The following is a 24,454-nucleotide window of genomic DNA, read 5'->3' on the forward strand; positions in this document are numbered from 1 at the left end:
TCCCTGGGACCCAGGATGGTTTTTCTCACAATACAGAGCAGAGTAGAAGCCCAAGAGACACTGTTGATTAATAAAGATGCAACTTTATAAAAAGTCCTTTCTTAGAGATTAGTATCACAATTAATGTTGTATCTTTCAAAATAGTCCCTTGCCACTCAGAACTCATCAAAAAGGGAGGTGGCAAGAAGTGGCATTTAGTCTGTGGGTGGGGCCGAGGTGGGGGCTGCCTATACCATCCCCAGACCCTGGCAGCCTGGGAGTGAGGAGTTGGGAGGATCTGGGTGTTTCCCTTTGGTTTTCGTGTGGCCATCTGGCTCCCATGCCAGTGTGTGCTAGTGAATCCCTCCCCTCCTCCCGTCCCAAGCCCCCTACCAGTAATCCTCCATGCTTCCTCCTCTGCTGTAGACAGGGCCCTCCAGCTCCCTGGGGCTTGGGAAGATGTTCTCATGCTGGATGATGATGGTTTTGATCAGCTCATTCACGTGGGCTTGGCAGGACACCTGGTCGTGGCCCTCCGGCACTGACATCAGCGAGGGCCCGAAGCAGATGGCGAGGTTGTAGGGGTCCATCATGTTCTCTTCACTGAACTGTGATAAACTGGAGGAGAAGGGAAAGGGGGTAAGCTGGAAAGCTCTCGCATGAATGCCCAGAAAACACAATCACAGGAGGCGCTGCCAAGAGCAAAAGCAGAAGGTCCACAAATTGCCACCTGCCTTTCTGGGTGTCAGAGGCTTTCCAGAAAGTAAGCTGGGGAGAAGAGTAACCACCAGAATGGTCATTCAGGAGTTCAGGAAAAGCAAACTAGAGGTAGCTAATTTGCAGCTCTGACCCATTCTCTCTTTCCAGCTCCCATTTCAAATTCTACTTACCACCCCATCCTCATCCCTATCTTCAGATCTTATCTACAAAAAGCCACATGACCTTGAGAACATGTCACTCTGCAGAGCTGAATATGGCTCCTACACACCAACACACTAAGCTGCCAGGGCAGATAGGGACCCTCAGGCTGCCCTGCTAAAGATATGGTCAGAGGCACAGGCACTGTGCATTGTGTACCTTCTTGCATAACAAAATAATCAAATTATTAGGGATATTCCCTTCTAGCCTCTAGACTTACTAAAAAATAGCCAACTGATTAGCTGTTGTATTCCACCAAGCCAGTGAATTTCTTCCTAGAACAGCGAATGCAACTGTTTTTCATGTTCATAATCTCCTTCTATATTATTACATTCAGGATTTATTCAGGAAAAGGTCAGCATGCCATTTGGCTTCTGCTTGGGCTTCCTCTGGATGCAGGCTGACTTCATTCTCGGGTATTTATTTATTCTGGGAACTCTCCCCTTCTCAGCCAGCAGCTGTTCCAGCCACACCTCCAACCTTGGCCAAGGACCCAAGGTCTTCAATGAGCCATTGCACCTGATGAGTCCCATTGGGTCTTGCCCATCCAGGCATTGAGGGCTGGGCCAGCTCTGGATACCTCCCCAACATAGTCTGCAGAGTTGTGAGCTCTGCTGAGGAGTCTCCCGTATGGACATCGGCAGGATTTGATTCTGAGAAGGAACCAAAGGTCCTCTGTTGGGAAACTAGAGGCCTGAGACTCAGCTGTCTCCATCTGAGTAGCTGTTCTTCAGAACTGATTGCAGAGTTTGTTTCTGTAGTGTACCCCTCATCCAGTCTCACATTACAAAGTCCATTTCCTCTGACTCAATGGTTCTCTCCCCTCCTGGAGATGTAGCCCCTGTCCATTTGTGAATCACTGAAGGACTTGAAGAGTGGTATTATGGACGTGATGGGAAGAAAGGGTTGGGAATCACTGTTTCTAGGGCCTAGAATCAAATGCAGGAGAGGCCAGCAATGGGGGAGGTTACAAATTTCATTGGACTGCTTCACAGGAGTTCTTAAAAGTGTATAATCCTTCCCTGGATCCTGAGTTCAAAGAGAGCAGAGATTTAGAAAAGACTGGGGGAAGTTTCTAAGTCTATTTCCTAGTCAAATTAAAACTGGGGAGAGACAGGAGCAATAATTACCTTGGTAACCTCAGTGCGCACAACTGAGGCGTGAGGTGCCACAGTCTTAAGCTGTAGCTAATCCAAGCCTGGCCAGTTCCTGGTGTCATGGAGGGACAAAGAGGAGGAAGGCCTTGATCCTTTAGAGTGATCTGACAATGTTTTGGTAACATAAAAGAAAACCAGTAGTGTCTGGGAAGCCTGGTGGTCAAAGGGAAACAAACTCTAGTCCTGAGAGTCCTGAGTCAAAGCTCTGTGAAAGATGAAAAATGTTGGGAAGCCTGCTAAGGTAAGGACTGTTCAATTCATAGGTGGCTACAATGACCAGGAGCTTGAAGAGGAGACACATCTTCGTGGACTGTGATCTCATGAATCTAGGTCTATTTTCTTACTCCCATCAAAATATAGACCAAAATCCATTTTTCTTTTCCAATATACAGTGGTTCTAAGTTTAGGGGCTGAAGCAGTGGGATTTTTTTTTTTTTTTTTTTTTTTTTTTTTTTTTTTGAGACAGAGTCTCACTCTGTCGCCAGGCTGGAGTGCGGTGGCACGATCTTGGCTCACTGCAGCCTCCGACTCCCAGGTTCAAGTGATTCTCCTGCCTCAGCGTGTGCCACTGTGCCTGGCTAATTTTTGTATTTTTAGTAGAGAGAGGGTTTCGCCATGTTGGCCAGGCTGGTCTCAAACTCCTGACCTCAGGTGATCCACCCACCTTGAACTCCCAACGTGCTGGGATTACAGGTGTGAGCTACTGCGCCCGGCCTAAAGCAGTGGTTCTTAACTATTTAGGGGACACAAGTTCCTTCAATAACTTGACAAAAACTAAGGATTCTCTCCCCAGAAAAATTCATATATGTGCACATATAAATGCACACAGTTTTGTGTAAAATGTCATGGTATTAATAATCTTTGAAGTCCCTGCAGGCTGTGTCTAGTGTAAGAGTATAAAAAACTGGATTTTTATTTTTAAAGAAATATCTAGGCCAGGCATGGTGTAATTACAGGCTCACGCCTGTAATCCCAGCACTTTGGGAGGCTGAGGCAGGTGGATCATCTGAGGTCAGGAGTTTGAGACCAGGCTGGCCAACATGGAGAAACCCTGTCTCTACTAAAAATACAAAAAAATTAGTCGGGCTTGGTGGCGTGTGCCCGTAATCCCAGCTACTCAGGAGACTGAGGCAGGAGAATTGCTTGAACCCGGGAGGCAGAGGTTGCCACGAGCAGAGATTGCGCCATTGCACTCCAGCTTGGGGGACAAGAGCAAAATTCCATCTCAAAAACAAACAAACAACAACAACAAAAATAAATATCTAAAATGGATAACATTAGTAACAACTCCCTGCTTTAAAATTTTTGGTGTCGACTTATATCCACTCATGTTATGTCCTCAAAGAGTTCTACTGTATTTCTACAGTTTCAGTTCATATTATTAGTGAATTCTCCTAATTGATTTGAAGTCATCTTTTATGCTTCATAAAAAGGTTCAGCATTGTGGTTAGGAACAGAGGCTTTTTGGGGGCACCAGGATTAGTGTGGGAAACTTACTTTTTAGCATGCACTGTTCTGGATTTTTAACTCTTTTATGATATGCAATTACCTCTCCAGAGGGCCCCTGCTAAGCTATACTTGGATTCCAGACCCAAAGAAACTGAGATATTAGTTTTTTTGGTTCCTTGAGATTGACAGTGTTGTGTCCAATCCAAGAACAAACCATAGCCAGAAATAAAGTACACATACATCCAGGACTCACAGCAATGAAGAAAAAGGGTCCTGATGGTCTGGGCCATCAGGCAGAGTCTGCATCGGGAGCTACCTGCCAATTACTGCTATCTCTGTCCGGAAGTGCACACCTGTCGGCTGTTGTCTTCCTGTGGAGGTGGTCTGCTTTATCATTTGTGTCCTGCATTCTATTTATTATTTTAGAAAACACTTTCATTATTAATGCTGCATTTTTTAAATGTTAACACTTTGATGAGCAAATCGATCTCATTTCAATCAGGAAAAAACCCCAATAAAAGCAAAACAAAATGAATTAATTTGAATTGGTGTAATTCCTATGCTGTCTTCAATAGTGACTGCCATCTCTGAAAGCAGCAACTCTGCATGGATGCTTATTCTATTGTTTCTCCCCATTGTACTTTCACACACAGTCCCCCAGCCCTCCCTGTTTTCCCCTCATCACCATTTGCTCACCTAGCTCATGCTCCTCGCTCTAGGGGCACAGACTAGGCTCATGTTGAGGGCAGGTATTGGTCTCCGAGGGGAGACAATGACTGGTAGCCTTGAAGGGACTAACTCGAAAGTAATTAGCAGAGTTTCCAGGCTGCACATGAACACGCTGTGTGACTCACTGGGGTGTTCAATCCAAAGGCAGTGGTGGTGCTGAGTCGGGGCCTGGCCGATGAATGGAGCAGACACAACCATGTCGAAGAGATGCTGGGGAACAAGGACCCTCTGTAGCTCTGCAGGGCCAGCAAGGGGGCTACATGATAGTGTGGGTGCCCCAGAAAAGGTCTCAAGCTGGGGCCACTAACCCAAATACCTAGAAGGCCAGGTTGACCACGAACTTGGAAGCAAGCTGACACTTATGAAATGGTCTCTAAAGTTGTACTCCTTTTAAGCAGAGACTAACTTTGTAGGAAGGCTCTTCATTTTCACAAAGAAATATATGCGAAAACACCTTGGCCCCTTGGTTTACCTTTTGTTTCCCCCACTTTGATAGATTCATGGATCCAGAGAAACATTTTTGTTCTCTATGAAAACCACAAAGCAAGAGTGATGATAAATAGCAACTGAATTCAGCCTTGGGACTGGGGGGCAACGGGGAGGGCTGGGGGTTGTGGTGAATTGGGGAGTGCCTGCCCCATCGAGGGGGCACAGCCCTTACTCCACAGGGAATTGCTGCCACCAGGGATTGCAGAGTCGGTATCGCCAGATCTAATAATTTTTCAAAAGAAGGTAGAAATCTGTGTCTTTAAAAAGTGAAATTTCCCCAAATGTAAGCACGATTTCATTGTTTTCAAGACACAATAGACACCTGAAGGGAACACATTTTTGGCTTTATCTGGCTCTCAGGGTGCCCATGTATAACCTTTGGTCTAGGCTGTTGAGGGCCAAACTGCAGCAAAAGCAAAGTGAAAAGACAGAGGTGCCTCAGAGGGGAAGAATCACGTCCTTGCTTGGTGCCTTTCCTGTCATGTGGGGACTCCAAAGCGTGCTTCACACAAGGACATGCTGCTTGGACAAGAAATGCCCCATCCATGCCCACCGTCCCTCTGCTCCTCAGACCTTTGTTGTAGCCACATCTGTTCCCTGGGTGATTAGCTAAATACCACCAGTACATGGGTAACTCCCGCATTGGCAGCTCCACTCCTGGTTTCTCCCTTAGGGTTGGATTCCTAGGTCCAATTGTTCAAAATCTCCATTTGGACATCTCACAAGTGCCTCAAATGACCATTACCACATCAACACATTGTCTTGATCCCTTTCTCCACACCTTGTCTTCTCCAACTCCATAAACAACCTCCCTATGTCCCTGTCGCTCATGCCAACAATTTAGGATTTCTCTCTTCATATTCTATGTATAATCCATGGGCAAATCCTGTTAATGCTATGCTCAAAATGTATCACAAACCTGACCCGTTTTCACTAGTCTCCAGACTAAGCCACTAACACCTCTGGCCAGACCAGACGGTAACCTCGGAATAGGGTCTCCCTGTTTCTCTTCACGACCCTTTCCAGTAACTTCTCCACAAAGCAGTTGGCAGGTTAAAAAAAAAAAAAATACACAAATCAGGTAATAACATGCCAGGCAAGGTGGCTCATGCCTGTAATCCCAGCACTTTGGGAGGCTGAGGTGGGTGGATCATGAGGTCAAGAGATCAAGACCATCCTGGCCAACATGGTGAAACCCCGTGTCTACTAAAAATACAAAAGTTAGCTGGGCATGGTGGCACACGCCTGTGGTCCCAGCTACTCAGGAGGCTGAGGCAGAATCGCTTGAACCCAAGAGGCGGAGGTTGCAGCGAGCCAAGATCGCTCTACTGTACTCCAGTCTGGAGATGGAGCGAGACTTTGTCTCCAAAAAAAAAAAAAAAAAAAAAAAAAAATTCTAATTGCTTCCCAAATCTAAATCCAAACTTGCTACTACCATGACTCTGGGGTTTTAAATGGCCCCATGGCACACTTTCCCCTCCTCTGGGTTGCTGCTTGTACACTGTCTTCTCAGACAGGTCTCTGCTGTCCACCTCAACTACAGTGCTTCTCCCTCCTTTCATTCAGACCCCTGCACTCTCCCCCGTTTCTTTACTCTTTTTTATTTTTCTTCTAAGCACTTATTCCACCTGATATATCTGTTATTGTCTGTTTCCTTCCCTGGAACAGGAGCTAAATGACATCAAGGCTTTCATCTTTTATTTAACAATGTATTAAATAAGTCTAGCACTGTGGCTAGCACACAGTAGGTGCTCAATAAATATTTTGTTGGGTTGGGTGAATAGGCATAGGTCCATAGAGGAACTTCCAGTAGCCCAAGCCAAAGCCTGATCCGGCTGTTCACTGGGAAGGTTACTCACTGATTGAGGAAGGCAAAGAGGTATCTCATGATGATCAGAGTGGTTTTGGGCAGGACCAGCAGGACTTTCCGGATGTGCAGAGCTCTCTCCTGCAGGTTGTCCATTGCTGAAAAGAAGAAAGCCATGTGTTATCCTCCACTATGACTGGGATCCCAGGAAGTAATGATCAGAAGTACCTACTACCAGCAGGGGCAACACGGACAGCATCAGATCAAGCCCACACACAGCACTGGTGCAGTGACAGGAAGTCATCCCTGTTGCTCCTTGGGGTAGGGCTGTTAGAAGAGGGCACTTGCTGGGCTCTAGGCATTTGCCATTGCAGGATGTAGTGTATACTTCTTGGGCACGGGGAACTATGCCAAATCCAAATCCAAACTCATTATTACACATTATTAAAATTAAACTGAACTAGGGTTGTTGTAATTTTGTTATTAATAACAAGTTTGGATTTGGATTTGGGCACAGGGAATGGGGTTAGAAATGTCCCCCACAGCATCTACCACCCTCTTATTCAAACAACCACAGAGAGAGAGCTGCCGCTAACCTGCTATAACTGCTCAACACAAAGCCTCAGAGGGCCTACATCTTGGTGGGAAGACAGGCTGTGCAAGTCCTGTCCTGCTCACTCCACACATGCCATCTCATCCTCTGACAAATGTGGCTTATCTTCCCCCTCCCTTATCTGCATTACAAATGAGTAAAAAGTGGTCTGAGGCAAGAGGTAGCAGGCCCCTGGGTTTGTAGTGATATGGGGAAGGAGACCTGAAAGGCTTTCTTGCGCTGTGGAGAGGTTAATTACAGGTCAATTACAGGTCCTCCATCATAGGCAGCCTCTCACTTCCACAGTGTGCCATGTAAACACTGCCATTTTCTATGGGTGCCTTTATATGAAAAAGAGATGGGAAGTACTGGATTAGTAGGAAGAGTGTATCTCCAGGGAAGAACTGGGCAGCCAAGGGATCTTGAACTATCTTTACTATCTTGGCAATCCCAGTTCAGCTTAAGATACTTCACCTAGGCCCAGTCGGAAAAAGACACAAAGACATGACCCAAGGGAATCACATTCTTAATCACCCACATAACTCACTTCCACTAGACACCCATAAACAGAAGTCAACAAACCAACCAGAGAGCCAGCTTCCCAAATGCCCTGGAAATTTCTCAGGATAACAGAGAGGGACAAGTACTCAGGGCAGATACTGAGTGAAACTGGAAACTCGGTAGGTATGAAGATCTGGTCAACCTAGGAAGAAGGATCTTTTCTCCATTCAAAGGCACCACTCCCTCCAGCCTCTGCAGCCATCACTCAGACAGGGCCTGCTTCCAGGCTGACCTGTATTAATCCAAGTTTCCATTGATTGTTTTCCCTGGCAAACAAATGAGAGGGTGTTCCAGTACCACAAGCTAAACCAAATGGCTAGGAATAGCTTTTCAAGACCCAAATTTTAGAGTTAGAGGCAGAGAACTCCTAAGAGGATAAAGCAGAGAATATATTTTTCTCTTTGGGAAAATATCCTATTACTACTTTTAAATGTGCAGAGGGCTTTTGTTCCTAGAACACATATTAATACATTTAGCAGGTAAGCCACGTCTTGTTTAATGCAACAAGCATGAAATATTTGCAACGCTTATGCTTTTCCCCCTTGTACCATGAAAAGCACAAGCACTGATGTATAAGCTTCAAATACATAATTGAAAGTAAAGGTACTTTACTAAAAGAAGATAAAGCCCAGAGATGAATCAGAAGAAAAAAAAAAAAGCCAGGAGTCCTGACTTGAGGGTCCTAGATTCTTACTGAAAAGTCTTTCCTCGCTCCCCTCCCACCAGGGGATGAAGGAGTGAGGATGAGGAGAAATTTCACTGGGGAAAAGAAAAACTTTATTGAAAAGCTTATGAGAACACACAGACTCTGTGGAAACTTTTTATCTCCTGCTACCGGTGCTGTGCCCCAGAAGCCAATCTGAAGCCAGAATCGTACTTACTGACGCAGGCCATCAGGTCATGAAAGATGTCCTTGGGGAAGAGAGGGTGTTCCAGCCCCCGGAAGTAAAGCTTCAGGACACCAGCTATGGAATCCATGTCATGGTCGTTCTGGTCCCCGGCCAGGGGGTCCTCTCCTGAGGATAAGCAACCCCCGCAAAAAGGAAAGAGAGTGAGAGAGGCAAAAATACACAGGCGGTGGGGAGGGGGTGAACCATGTATGTCCTGGTCCCAATCCATCAGCTTTCTGCTCAGCATGGTGGCCATGAGTGGGACAGACCAGGGAACAGATAAAGCAAAGACTGTTCCATTTCAGGGGCTCCAGGACGAAAGCACGGCAGACGAGTCCATCAATATAAACTCTCTTGTGCCAGCCTGGCTCAGGGACATGGTCCCTATGGGCTGAGGATGGGACACAGCAACTGTCTCTCACAAGAATCATGAAACCAGGCTGGGACTGAGCTCCTGAGGGGAGAAAAATGAGGCCAAGGAGGCCAGCTCCTGAGACTGGCTCTCACGTCTCCTGGCCTGCAAACAAGAACACCTACTTACAGAACAATCATGCCAGAGCTCCCCATGGAAAATTTCATATCAGATGTAATTAGATTTAATGATAGGGCCAACCTCAAATTGAAACTATATATATCCATTACAGTGACGGAAATTGCCAAAGCTTGCCCATTACCTTAATAGCCCACAAAATAATAAATGGGCTACAATGAACAAGCGCATTAGCCTTGATATTAACTGCCACCAAGGGTTCCAGATGAAGCCATAAACCGCCCAGATATCATAGTTAACTTCTTGGGTTTTGGCAGATCATCGGCATGAAAGAGGCAGGATGGGTAGGGCTGTGAAGGAAGAAGGAAACTGGGATGTGCCCTGGTATTTCCCTGCATATCTACAGGGGAATGTGTACAAGACAGCAGGTACCCTCTGAAGAGACAGGTAAGCCGGCTTCCTGACCTCTGGGAACCTCTTAGGGAAGAAAGGGTGGAGCCAATACCCCAGGGGGCTGGCAAATATTTGGTTTTATCTTCAAGACTGTTTCCTTACCTCTCTCAAAGGCGTTTTTGATGTCATTCACTTCCACCTGGGATCCTGACACCCGGAAAATTCCTTCATGCTGTAGTCCTGGCGATACACAGAAAAGTGATCAAGAAGAAAAAGCAAATTCACAAGCACAGTGGCAAGCTTAGCTGAATACCTGTCTCCCCCAACCAGTGTGTGTTTAAGCACGCTGTCTCTCTTCTTTAGGCCAAAGGAGAAAAACATGTGCAAGGATGTTGGAAAAGTCACTGGAATAATTTCTAGGCATTCGTTTTCATTAGAAAGCACCAAGTTAGAGACTCCTCTGACTCCAGGGCGACTATGAGGCAGATTCCTTTCCTTGTCTTTGCCTCTCTGTTCCCATCTGTAAAGCAAGGAAGTGACCCATTGGTACTTTTTTAAAATCATCTAGGGTCAAGAATAGAAAAATATACTCAGGAAGCTGAGGCAGGAGGACTGCTTGAGGCCGCGAGTTTGAGACTAGCCTGGGCAACATAATGAGACCCTGTCTCTAAAAAATGTTTGAAAGTAGCCAGGCACAGTACTTGTAGCATGCCTGTAGTCCCAGCTACTCAAGAGGCTGAGGTAGGAGGTTCACTTGAACTTGGCAGTTAGAGGCTACAATGAGCTATGATCATACACTGCCCTCCAGCCTGCATGACAGAGTGGACCCTATATCAAAGAAAAAAAAAAAAAAAAAGAATGGGAAATGGGTCAAGGCATTAGTTCTCATCAGGAGTTTCATAAGGTCTGAGATTATAATATTGCTTTAGCTGTTTTAACATGGTTTGATTGTTCAAGGGGGCAATGCTTTCAATACTTACGAAAAAGAGTGGACATGAAACTATAAGTCAGGAATGTCCAATCTTTTGGCTTCCCTGGACCACATTGGAAGAAAAACTGTCTTGGGCCACAGAGAAAATACTCTAACGATAGCTGATGAGAAAGAAAAAATCCCCCCAAAATCCCATAATATTATAAGAAAGTTTACGAATTTGTGCTGCAGCCCATGGGCCACAGGTTGAACAAGCTTGCTATTAAGTGATCAGTCAACGGATAGTATTGCCAGACATTGTGCTAGGCACTGGTTCCTGACTACAGCTTTACTCTAAAGACAAACATGCATGAATGTTATACTACGATAATGTGCACAAGAACTTCTTGGTTTTATTAGAGGAGAAAAACAAATCATGAAAAAAAAAAATGCTGGCATAGTAACTGCTGCTAATCAATGCTTTCACACAAACAAATTACTTGGTGCTCACAATAATAATGTCACAACAAGGTAAAGGTTGGCAACAATCTCATTCTCTGGATGAGGAGACTGATGAGTGACAGCCAGCCTTAAGTTATACAGGAAGTAAGAACCAGGGCCAGGACTCAAACTCAGGCCTTGTGGCTGCAATCATACTCAGTCTTCAACACCAGGCTTGTGGAGCCTATTGGAGTGCAAGTGCAGAGGTTGGGAACCACATTGGTCAGTCTGAGCATGGACATGACTTACAGACAGCACCACACACACAACTGCAAAACCGGTGAGAAATCCAGCAAGTGTGTCATCAGTGCCAGCCCCAGGGGTTGGACTAGACTAGCATCTCTGATTGCATCAGGACCGCTCAGCTTTTCTCAGGATCCCTGGGTCTCAATCTTAAGCATTTTGTCAAAAATCCCTCTGTTATGGCACAATCCTTCAAAAACCTTGACATGCTGGAGAAATCTCAAGTTTTATTTTAGGAAAACAAAATAGACTAATGCTCCATTTTGCCCACCGTTAGAGGGTTTCTTCAGTTAAGAAACCCTCTTGTGCCTCATCTGCTTTTATCTCTAAAGCAGATGAATTCTATCAGCTAGACCTCTGGAGGTAAACCACATAGGCCAGGACAGATTCTGAATCCAACTGAAACAACATTAAGAAGTAAGCAGAGGAAATGTAGTCACCTGGCTTGTAATAGGCCTTAAATTGTCTGCTCCTGTAAAGGAATCTCCAGAATATTCCTCACAGAGTGGCAGGCAACGTTAAAACCTCATTAGTACCAGTGTAATAGGACTATAATACTAGTTACAAATGCGATGTAAAAGCCAGATAATGTTGTTTAAATATAGTATGTAAACAACAAGTGCTTTGAGAGAAACAGCCACACGTCACAACATGGTATAAGCAAATGTCATCTCGGAAACCGGGCTACTCACTATGTTCTAGTTGGTGAAGCCATTGAACAAATTCCTGAAACAGTGTCATCATCTTTTTGGTTACTTTTTGGTAGGTTAGAACACCAAGGAAAAGTAGCCTTGGCCTGGGGGTCCAGGACAAGAAGAAATGAGAGGAGAGCTCATTGGAAATCAGGCAGCAGGCCTGGAACACACGGAGCTCTCTTTAGGTCTGGTCTCTGTTTCCTCTTGAGAACTTATGTTTTGGAGGGACTACTATGTGTTCTTGCTCAACAGACAGAATCTCTAGATTCTGGAAGCAGAAACATTAATAAGTGGCTGGTTTCCAGAAAGTAAAGAGAAAAACCAGTTGGCTTTTTATTATACTGCAGGTGAATCCTTGCATAACCAAAGTGACACATCCATGATCTTTCAAATTTTTTCTCAGTTCACACGAACATGAAAGTATAAAACTCATCAGACTTGGATAAGTTATTTGGAAATGGCACAAAACCTTCCATTGTGCACGGAATCCAACCACTGCCAAAAGTTGTTCTCCTGGAGAATTCCTGAAATGATTTCTATAGCAGCCATCTCATGTTCACGTTACGTTGCTCCCTTCCTCATGAAAATGTTTTTTTTTCCCCATCATGATTCAGTTTCAATTGTTCCTCAAATCCGTTCTCTTCCTTTAAGCCTTCCTGAATCACCCTCACCCACCACTGAGCTTTCTCATCCATATAATGGGGACTATAATGTCTACCTCCCAAGGGATTTGAGGATAGTTAGGATGTGAAAATCCCCAGCATTCAGTGGGCCACAGACTCTTTCAAGACTGACACAGGTTATGAGCTCTATCCTCATTAAATGCCTACACACAAAAATTTTTACCGTGGTTTTTTAGGGAGTTCATGAATACCTTAGGTCCCTATTTGGGAAAAATCAATTTAGTGGAACAGATGTTTTTTGAGCAGCTACTATGTGCTCAATTTTTAAAAAATCCACAATATATTTATTTGCTTGATCCTAGAATATATATAAAATACTTTTAGAATTGCTAATCCATATCTGTGTGATAAAAAAACTACTAATTACTGTAAAATATTTGTTTAGAGATCTTTTTATCTTTAGATTTATATTATAGTCAAGACAAATTACTTAGGTTATTTTTTTCCTTATTCTCTTCATTGTGGTTATGTTATTCACTTGTAATACAGTTAGGTTTATATGTTACTGTCTGCATTCCATTTTGGGTTGTACCCACACACTGCCTTTATTTATTTATTTATTTATTTATTTGAGACAGGGTCTTACCCTATCACTCAGGCTGGAGAGCAGTGGCGTGATCTCATCACAACCTCCACCTCCTGGGTTTGAGTGATTCTCGGGCCTCAGCCTCCCGAGTAGATGGGATTACAGGTGCCCAACACCACACCCAGCTAATATTTTTGTATTTTTAGTAGAGACAGGGTTTCGCCATGTTGGCCAGGCTGGTCTTAAACTCCTGGCCTCAAGTGATCTGCCCACCTCAGCCTCCCAACGTGCCTGGATTACAGGTGTGAGCCACTGCGCCCGGCTTATTTATCTTTTGAGTACAGGAAACACTAACGTTGTTCTAAAAGTCAAAACTACACTAAGGTAAGAGAAACGCCACTCCTTACCATTTCCCATTGCCCCATTCTTTTCACCTCTTTTCTATCCATCCCCTATAGGTAGCCAATTAAATATTAGTTCCTAGATTCATCCTTCCTGCATTTCTTTTTGCAGAAATGAGAAGATACATGGATATTCTTATATCTTCTTCTCTCTTACATAAAAGGTAATGAAATGCAAAAGAATATCTATATGTATAGTCCCTGACTTATAATAGCTTGACTTACGATTTCTTGACTTTATGATGGTACAAAAATGATACGCATTCAGGAGAAATACTTCCAATGTTGATCTTCTCTTGGGCCAGCAAAATGTAGTATGATATTCTCTTATAATGCTGGGCAGCAACAGAGAGCCACAGCTCCCAGTCAGCCACGTGATTACCAAGGTAAACAACCTGTACTCTACAGTATATAGTGTTGCCAGATGATTTTGCACAACTGTAGGCCAATGTAAGTGTTCTGAGTATACTTAAGGCAGGCTAGGCTAAGCTCTGATGTTCCCTAGGTTAGGTATATTGAGTACATTTTCAACTTTTTATGGGTTTATCTGTATGTAACTCCATCAGAGGCCGAGGAGCATCTGTGGTATTCTACACGATACAGACTCTTTCACATTTTGTTTTTTTCACTTAACAACATATCCTGGGAATCTCTCCATATCAGTTCATGTAAATCTTCCCCATTCTTGTATAGTACTCCACTGAATGAATGTCCCATAATTTTTTCAACCACTCCTCTATGTATGGGCATTTAGGTTCTTTCTAGTATTTTGCAATTACAAACAATGCTGTCACAAATAACCTTGTGCGCATGCATTTTTGTATTGCTGGAGATGTAACTTCACGGTAAATTCCTAGAATTCCTAGAATCTGCTGGATCGTAAGTGCATATGAAGTTTTGTTAGATACTGCCAAATTCCCTTCCAAAAGAGTTGTATCAGTTTGCATTCCCATCAGCAACATATAAATGTGCCTGTTTCCCCAGAGCCTCACCACAGTAATGTGCTAAATTTTTGTCTCCTCATGCACTGTGCCTGTAATGGGTAGAAACAGGTACATTCACGCCACAATATCTGGAACCTGTCCACTTTTCAGCAAATACCACGGCTAACACCCTGGTCTAGGCCGCCATTATGTCTTCCTCAGGCTACTGCAGTTGCTTCCTGTCTCCTTCTTACAGTCTTATCTCCAGAGAGCAGCCAAGGATCCTTTAAAAAGATGACTCCCTGTTCAAAATTCTCCAGTGGCTTCCCATCTCCCTCAGAATAAAATCCAATCCTAGCACATTAAGCCCTAAGAGTCTGGCTTCCAGCTTCATCTCCTGCCGCTTTCTTCTTCACTCACTCTGCTCCAGTTACGCTGGCTTCCTGCATGTGGCAAGGTTCTCTGCACTTGTTCCCGCTCCCCAAGATACTCTTCCCCAGATACCACAAGGCTTACTCCCTCACAACTCTGCCCTAATGTCACTTTAGCAGAAGTCTTTTCTCTGAACCAGCTTCAAACAGTGTCCCCTCTTCTTTCTCCATCCCCTCACCTTGCTTTACTTATCTTCAAGACATTCACCAATACCTGACATATTGTATTTACTGGCTGATCAATTGGTCATTTGCTTATCCACCTGTCAGTGAAATGTAAGGTTCATGAAGGCAGGATCTTTTTGTTGGGATATAATAAGCAACCAATATGTATTTGTTGAATGAATGAATGTATGCTGAATGAGCAGTGGCTCAGACTTTCTTTCTCCTATTGTCCCTTAGGCACAAATAATTCATCCTCCCCTGAACTCAGTTTGGACTTACCTTTGCAAACTGTTTGACTATTAATCATTACTATCTTGTGAAATTTCTTATACTCCTATTCTGAATTACCACAGCTTATCTCTTTTTATTTAACTTATCACTTGCTTACTTATTTCTCCCAACTGCAAAATAAAACCACTTAAAGACAGGAACAGTATATTATTCCTGTTTCTGCTTTCCTACATGGCAATGCATGGTACCCAGCATTGATCAGGGACTTGATAAATTTGTTGACTGTTCAATACTGATATACAATGCTGTTACTTTAAATGAATAGGGATAAGATTTAAAAATTATAGCTGATTAGAATGAGATCAATTGTAACCATGCTATAATAATTACTATCCCAAAAACGAACCTGAGCAATGCCCCAGTTTATAGGGAGAGAAAAAGGCAAGGAGAGGGAGAGAGAATAGCTGCCTCTGAATTTAGATAAGCAATATTTTATCTACCTCCTTAGTTCCAGAAAGGTCACTCTGCCCCTTTTCCTATCACAGAAAGAACAGCATCTAAAAACAATTTCTCATGCCCAGTTCCTAGAAATTTTCATAGCACTAGTTCTGTCCTTTCTAAACACTCTAATCCTTGGGAAATCAATTCTCTGGCAATTATTTCCATCGCTAAATTCCATCCAATGAGACCAGTAGCTGGTGGGGAATGGTGTTTATAAGATTCAGCTTCATCCAAGTAGAAGAGAGTATGATTTCACCTAGGTTGAGAAGCAGCCTGCCTCTGCAGATTCTCAAAAGTTGGATACAGCTTTAAGACCAGCTACTAACTCAGCTCTTGGCCATGCTGTATCCAGCAAGACCAAACCAGAACAAAAATTGATTATAAGGAATCACTGCAACATTGGGAAAGGAGATGTTTTCAAACTAGTCTGGTACAGAAAGTGACAAAATGGTCAGGCTGTACAGTGGGAGATACCCACACTTGCAAAGACTGTGAGTAATGGTGAAACTACTGTTACCACGTAATAGCAGCTGTATTTACATAACAGCTGCAATTTCAAACTTACTCTCAAGCTAAAAAAACGCTGTGTGATAAGTGGCTGAGGCATTTTGCGTCAAAATACATGGTGCCTTTCTTTCAATGTCCAGGTGTGGCTATTCTGAGGTCGCAAAAGTTATGTGGACAAATAAGAACTTATTCCTTTTCTGAGAATGTCAGGATGGGAAGTCAATCTCTATTCTTACTCTACAAAGAATTCCTGGAAGTTCTTCCCAATCTTTGCACAAATATGGACAAGGCTGTCATCCTGCTTACCGTGTCTGCTGATAAACCGGATACAGCTTTCCACCACCAGAGGAATTGCCTGGCTGGAGTCCTGAAAAGCCAAAGGGAAACACAACATTAGAATCTTCAAACAGGGATAGCCCAGGGTCAGAGAAAATGGGCCAAATCGTGCAGAACTGTCTTAGTGGATCAGTGGCCGGTCTACAAAGAAGCACCTGGCCTGTCCTCCAAGTTCCAGAGCACAAAAATACAACTACCTACAGAGAATGCTACACAGATGCCTTAAAGTCAGCATGTCCTAAATAAAACTGATCATCTTTTATCCCAAACCAGTTTCTCACCACCTTCTCCACCACCTAATTAATCAATACATTCTGTCATGTCTGCCTTCTAAATATCTCTCAAATCCATTTGCTTCTCTCTATCTCAACTGCCACCAACCTAGTTCAATCCACCAATACCTCAATTCCCATCCTTGCCACCTTCTGACCCGCATTTCTCTTCCTTCACATAGTGATTAGGTAATCTTTAAAAGTGCACATTTAATTATTTAAACTCTTTCAAAGACCTCTCATTACTCTCTTACACAGCCTTGCATGCCAGGAATCCTGCCTGTGCCTCCAGTTCCACTGCTTGTTCTTTCCCCTGGCTTCTGCTACAGTCATGCTGGCCACGTTTCTGTTCTGCAAAGTCCTCCTTCGCCTCGTGGCTTTGCCTGAGCTGCTCCTGCTGGGGGCATGTTCTCCTTAACCCTGACTGTGACTCCAATGTGTGGATGTGAATATGTGTTGGCACTTGTCACCACTACAGCTCAAACTTCACAAGGGCAGATTCTATGTCAATTCCTGGGTGTCCAGGGTTGGCCATGATGCTCTCACATAAGAGGTGCTCAATTATTCTCAGTTGAAGGTAGCAGAATGAACCAATGGGAGCTTCAGAAAGACGGTTTGTTTGGTATAAAGGTAAGAAAGAAAAGAAAAACTACCTCTAAATAGTGGGGACTAACAGGTACTAAGCAAAGAAGCAGGCCTCCCAGATGTCAATCTTTGCTCTGTTGTTTTGCTTCACAATCTGGCTCATGTCACTGAACTTTTTTGGGCCTCAATTTGCCTTCTACAGACTGGGGAGGGGACTGGAGGCAAGGAGAGTAATATTTCCTATTAGCACATGAACATTAGTGCCTACCATTTATAGAGGAATTTAAAGAGGTGTGAGACCATGTACTAAGTCTTTTAGATGGACTGGTGCTGGTAACAATCCTATGGAGTACATATTATTATTATTATACTCATTAAAATGAAAAAGTGAGGCCAGGTGCGGTGGCTCACACCTGTAATCCCAGCACTTTGGGAGGCCGAGGCCAGTAGATCACTTGAGATCAGGAGTGTGAGACCAGCCTGGGCAACAGACTCTGTCTCTACTAAAAATAGCCTGGCGTGGTGTTGCACACCTGTGGTCCCAGCTACTTGGGAGGCTGAGGTGGGAGGACTGCTTGATCCCAGAGGACAGAGGTTGCAGTGAGCCAAGATGAAGCCACTGCACTCCAGCCTGGGTGATAGAGCGGGACCCTGTCTCAAAAAAGAAAAAGAAAAGAAAAATGAAGAAATGAAGGCTTAGTGAGGTTAAGTAGCTGCTGTGGTCACATAGCTGGCAAGTGGCAAAACCAGGATTCAAACCCAGGCAATCTCCCTCGGAGACCTAACACTTTACCACTATCCATACTGCACCCTAGCAGTTCAGCAAACATTCCAGGTGTACATACCAAGTATTACTCAAAACTAGTAGGGTTTTATTTTATATTTTAAACGATTTTATTATTTTTAGAGACAGGGGTTCCCTCTGTAGCCTAGGCTGGAGTGCAGTGATGTGATCATAGCTCAATGTAACCTTGAGCAAATAGTCTCAAGTGATCTTCCCGCCTCAGCCTCCTGAGTAGCTGGAACTACAGGTACCCACACCATACCCAGCACATTTTTATTTTTTCAGAGGGTCTCGCTATGTTGCCCAGGATGGTCTCAAACTCCTAACCTCAAGTAATCCTCCTGCCTTAGCCTCCCAAAGCGCTGGGATTACAGGTATGAACCATGGTACCTGGCCTAAACCAGTAGGGTTTTATAATGCAGCTGAATGTACAATAATTCAGCTGTGAGGAAGAAAGAGATCAGGGAGAGGGGCCCGAACTTCACTAGAAAGGGCTTTAGATGTTCAGGACAGAGACTGGACTGTCAAGTGGGATGGCTCTGTGTAGCTTCTGCCTGTTTGACAGGTTTGCGTGGATCCCTCCCCTGGCTCTGAATTTGCTACTGTAGCCATAGGGTTTGGCCACTATTAGGCAAGCAGCTGGGTCTCACAAAGAAGTCAGGCTGAGAGAAGAGCTGACTTAGCCTCTAGCTCTCAAGCTTTCTGGGAACCAGAGATGATGCCAAAGGGAGTACTGTATATGCCAAGGTGGAGCTGGTGTCAGGATGGTCTCAGCGACCCAAATGCTCATCTTCATGACCCCTAAACCCATCTGCTTCCTCCAGCTTTCCAACTATAGCAGCCAGCGTCTGCCCTCTTGTCAGCATCACTGACTGGCCAGTTAGGCTAGCGTGATCTCAGGGGAAGAATCCTTGTCTTCTCTTCCTTATTCTAAGGAAGAAACTGGGTTCCACTATAAAAATGCCAAAAAAAGCTCAATTTGGGGGAAGTCTTTTTATGTTTACAGACTTCTGTTATTACATTTCTCATTTATACATAATAGCAGCAGAAGAATGAAACTAGAGCCCTATCTCTCACCATATACAAAAACAAATCAAAATGGATTAAAGACTTAAATGTAAGACCTGAACTATGAAATGACTAAAAAAAAACCACTGGGGCAATGCTTCAAGGATACTGGTCTGAGCAAAGATTTTTTGAGTAAGACCTCAAAAGCATAGGCAACAAAAGCAAAAATAGACAAATGGGATTATCTCAAGCTACAAAGCTTTTGCATAGTAAAGGAAATGATTAACAGAGTGAAGAGACAACCTAAAGAATGGGAGAAAATATTTGCAAACTATCCATCTGATAAGGGATTAATAACCAGAATATATAAGGAACTCAAACAACTCAATAGCAAAAAAACAAACTATCTGATTTTAAAATGGGCAAATGGTTTGAATAGGCATTCTCAAAAGAAGACATACACATGGCCAACAGGTATGTGAAAAAATGCTCAATGTCACTAATCATGAGAAATGCAAATTTTTAAATAATCTCGCCCCAATTAAAATGGCAATTATCAAAAAGCCAAAAAATAACAAATGCTGGCAAGGATGCAGAGAAAAGGGAATGCTTGTACACTGCTGGCAGGAATATAAATTAGTACAGCCACCACGGAAAACAGTATGGAAGCTCCTTGAGAAACTAAAAATAGATCTACCATATGATCCAGCAGGCCCATTGCTGGTTATATATCCAAAAGAAAAGAAATCAGTATATTGAAGTATCAGTATCACTGTACTCTCACGTTTATTGTGGCATTATTCACAATAGCCAAGATATGGAAGCAGCATAAGTGTCCATCAATGGATGAATGGGTAAAATGTGGTATATACACACAATAAAATATTATTCAGTCATAAAAAAGAATAAAATTCTGTCACTTGCAGCAACATAGATGGAACTGGAGGACATTGTGTTAAGTAAAATAAGTCAGGCACAGAAAGATAAATACTGCATATTCTCACTTGTATGCATGAGCTAAAAAAGTTGATTGCATGAAGGCAGAGAGTAGAACGATGGTTTCCAGAGACTGGGAAGGGTAGCGGGGAGTGCGGGGTTAAGAGGTGAGGTTGGGCCAGGTGAGGTGGCTCATGCCTGTAATCCTAGCACTTTCGGAGACTGAGGTGGGTGGATCACCTGAGGTCAGGAGTTCAAGACCAGTCTGGCCAACATGGTAAAACCTTGTCTCTACTGAAAATACAAAAATTAGCTGGGCACGGCAGCAGGTGCCTGTAATCCCAGCTACTTGGGAGGCTGAGGCAGGAGAATTGCTTAAACCCGGGAGGTGGAGGTTGCAGTGAGCCAAGATTGTGCCATTGTAACCCAGCCTGGGCAACAAGAGCGAAACTCCATCACAAAAAAAAAAAAAAGAAAAAAGAAAAAAGAAGTGAGGTTGGGCAGGGCACAGTGGTTCACGCCTGTAATCCCAGCACTTTGGGAGGCTGAGGCAGGCGGTTCACCTGAGGTCAGGAGTTCGAGACCAACATGGAGAAACCCTGTCTCTACTAAAAATACAAAAATTAGCCAGGTGTTGTGGCGCATGCCTGTAATCCCAGCTACTTGGGATTTTCAAGGCACGAGAATCGCTTGAATCGGGGAGGCAGAGGTTGCAGTGAGCTGAGATCGCACCACTACAGTCCAGCCTGGGCAACAGAACGAGATCCTGTCTCAAAAAAAAAAAAAAAAGTGAGGTTAATGGGTATAAAAATAGCTAGAATAAATAAGTTCTAATGTTTGATAGCACAGTAGGATGATAATAGGTAACAATAATTTATTGGATATTTCAAAATAGACAGAAGATTTGGAATGTTCCCAACACACACACACCAAAAAATGATAAATATGTGAGGTGATAGATACCCTAATTACCCTGATTTGGTTATCATAAATTGTATGCATGTATCAAAATATTACATGTACCCCATAAGTATGTACAATTATGTATTAATAAAAATTATTTTAAAATACTAGCAGCAGAGATAATGAAGATAGTGATATGAGTGTTTGCATAGTTTTGTTGGTCCTACGTTAAATATGACCTAGAGGGAGAAAAGCTGGAAAGCTTACAGGCTACTGGCTTCAACAAATTGTGTGAGTACAAAATTTGGCCAGCATATGCAGGAAACGGAGTATCAGTGGTAAAGGTAAGTACGAAGGGTTGGCAGGAAACAGGGCAAGAAAAATATTAACCTGCATGTCTGTGGTTACCAGCAGCACTCACATGCAGTCCCCAATGGATAATCTGTGGCAGACAAGGGTGGGCTACAGATGACCTGTCCTACTGCACAAGCATCTTCTAGTCCCCACTGCTCCAGTGGAGTCTAAGAGTCCAGTAGGAGCACAAAATGGACAAAGTCACAAAGACTTTGAACACTCCCGCCATCCTCCTCTCTCCTTGTAGTGTTTCTGAGCAATGAGTAAATTAATTTCCCTGGGACGTGCCTGTGCACTCCTGTGGTGCCATGATGACCAGCACTTCACCATTGCCTTTGTATAGAGTTGACTGAGTTTATTTTATTTTATTTTATTTTGAGACAGAGTCTCACTCTTGTCACCCAGGTTGGAGTGCAATGGCACGATCTCGGCTCACTGCAACCTCCGCTTCCCAGGTTCAAGTGATTCTCCTGCCTCAGCCTCACGAGTAGCTGGGATTACAGGTGCCCACCACCACGGCTGGCTAATTTTTGTATTTTTAGTAGAGACAATGTTTTACCATGTTGGCCAGGCCAGTCTCGAACTCCTGACCTCAGGTGATCCACCCATCTCAGCCTCCCAGAATGCTGGGATTATAGGTGTGAGCCCTGACTGAGCAGTTTCTACGTTTTTATGTACTATTTGTCTCCTCCTTTCTCCTTCTCTTCTTCCCTCCTCCAATGTTAGAAACCCTTGTCACTTTAATTCCCTCATACACTTTTTTTTTTTGGTCATGAAATCTTAGGGTTAGAAGGGGCCTTTAAGGAATCAGGCCAAATTCTCATCTAATCAGATTAAGGGAACTTTAAACCAAAAGCAGAGGGAGAAAGGTAGGGCCTAAGTTGGAAAACATAGTAAAGCAGTGGTCCAGTGATTTGCAGGAGAAAACAATCAGAAAGGGACGGGTACAGTGGCTCATGCCTATAATCCCAGCACTTTGGGAGGCCGAGGCAGGTGGATCACTTGAGCTCAGGAATTTGAGACCAGTCTGGGCAACATGGTGAAACCCAGTCTCTATTAAAAAAAAAATACATAAATTAGCCAGGCGTGGTGGTGTGCACCTGTAGTCCTAGCTACTTAGGAGGCTGTGGTGGGAGAACTGCTTGAGCCCAGGAGGTGGAGGTTGCAGGGAGACAAGATTGTGCCACTGCACTCCAGCCTGGGTGACAAAGCCAGATCCTGTCTCGAAAAAAAAAAAAATCAGAAAGATGGCCAGAAAATCTGTGAATATGTATTATCTGGCATAATTTCACATGAGTAAGAGGGTTAGAGTTTTTGTTAGGTACTTATTTGTACTACATTTGTTAATTTTCATTTTTACCAAGGGAGAAAATACAAATCTTTACAACAGACTATATGTGAGTAATGAGGGAAAAAAGCATCAAAGATAAGATTTCAGGCCTCAGAGACTGTGAAGAATGGAGTCCCCCTGAACACAAACAGAGAAGTGAGGGGAGGGGCTATGCAAATCACAATGTGATGGGGGAGGGTGAGACTGATGCTGAAGGTAGAAGGTGCTATCACAACTTTCAAGCATAAATGTCTAGTCGATCACTGAGGAGTTACACCCAAAGACTCAAAAGGACAGCATTATAGAACAAAAATATGCTTAGGGAAGAAGAGAAAGATTCATCTAAGGGAATAAGAGTGACAAAGGAAAGAATATAGAGAGACATCGTGAGAGGACAGAGCCCTGGAGAAATGCCTCAATTTAGAGGAATGGAGAAAGGCCAACAAAGAAGATATGAAGTCATGGCCAGGAGAGAAATAATGCTGAGCTTACAGGGAGCAGGGAAGGCCTGGAAGCAGCAGTGGGACTGTCTCCTTTTTAAAAAAGGTCTGGGATGGTTTAAACCTAGTCTTTGACAGGGTCAAAAATGACTGGAACACATTAGGGACCCTCAAAAACAAAAACTACTAGCTTCTTCCTCTTGTTTGCCTGATTTGCCATAAACAAATAATTACTTCCTTGTTACTTATACAAGATTACTCACCTTCCAAGTAACTTACTATCTATTTTACCTTTCTGACCATCTTAGGAAAACTTTTTGCTGATCCACTAGTAGATTTGAACTGCTAGAAACTGGGGCAGCCAAATGAAAATAAGATCTTTATTTGATTGGGGATTTTGGTATATCCTGTAACTCCTATGCAAATCTAGCACCAGGCAAACACACTTTGCCTGCAACTACTTAGGTGCAGCAGGATGCAAACCAGAGGGGTGCTGTTCCCCTCCAACGGTGAGCCCAACCAAGGGCACAGATCACCTGCCAAACTGATGTGTCTGGCACTCCTGTAGCCACAGTGGAGGTTGCAAATCCCTTGCAAACATGCTCCAGCTATAAGCAAGATGCCTGGTTTCAACCCAGGAACTAGAAAGAACAAACTTCAAGTTCATTCCTTTTCTTAAAGAGAAAATGGCTTGCTCCCTCTGCAAGATATGCACTATTAATTTTAAATGCACTGAATTATCCCTAGGAGTCACTCCATTCCTCTCCAGTTTTAAATGAAATTATGGAAGAAAGAGGAGGAAGAAAGAAATAGAGGAAAAAGAGAGAGGAGAGTTGCAATTAAATTTTTATAATTAAAAAAATGTGTAATTGCATCTGATGGCATTCTCATTAAGATGAGATCCCAAGTAGAGAAGGGAAAAACAGTGACAGCAAAGCTAAGATAAGCGAGGCCTGTATTATCCAAGTTCCCCAGCTTAATGGTCCACCCCGTCAGAGCAGTCAGATGAGCTGAAGAAATGCCGGGGCTGCCAACACCATAGAAACCACGCGCCCTCTTTATTCGATTATCTCCCTGTGGCTAGAGCCACTGAGAATTACCCAAAATGATTTTTTAAAGCCTGGATTAGCTTTCCCCTGAGCAGACACAAAGATATTTCTGAGCTCTCTCCACCCGCCCTCCCTGCTGTCTACTGCATAGCTGGTATGAGCTTAGGGGACATAAAATCATTTCAGTATTTGCCATAAAGTATAATTAGGAGTCAATTTTGCTACTGCGAAAAATATTTCAATTAATTTTTTTTAAACAAGCACAAGTGCTGTTTAGATTATCCAT

The 24,454-nt window shown here is 43.5% G+C and overlaps 1 protein-coding gene across 9 annotated transcripts in view; it reads right to left on the reverse strand.

Annotated features, from left to right (window-relative positions):
- Positions 1-24,454, reverse strand: part of SRGAP2 (SLIT-ROBO Rho GTPase activating protein 2) — a 250,078-nt gene that overhangs the window by 17,682 nt on the left and 207,942 nt on the right. For all 9 annotated transcript variants that reach the window (XM_050762753.1, XM_050762745.1, XM_050762815.1 and 6 more), the window contains 5 exons: positions 16,478-16,538; positions 9,617-9,694; positions 8,563-8,697; positions 6,581-6,686; positions 373-597 (listed from right to left, as the gene is read on the reverse strand). In XM_050762753.1, the coding sequence (XP_050618710.1) occupies positions 373-597; positions 6,581-6,686; positions 8,563-8,697; positions 9,617-9,694; positions 16,478-16,538 (605 nt within the window). The remainder of the gene's footprint in view (positions 1-372; positions 598-6,580; positions 6,687-8,562; positions 8,698-9,616; positions 9,695-16,477; positions 16,539-24,454) is intronic.

This window comes from Macaca thibetana, chromosome 1, assembly GCF_024542745.1.
Source record: "Macaca thibetana thibetana isolate TM-01 chromosome 1, ASM2454274v1, whole genome shotgun sequence".
NCBI lineage: Eukaryota > Metazoa > Chordata > Mammalia > Primates > Cercopithecidae > Macaca > Macaca thibetana.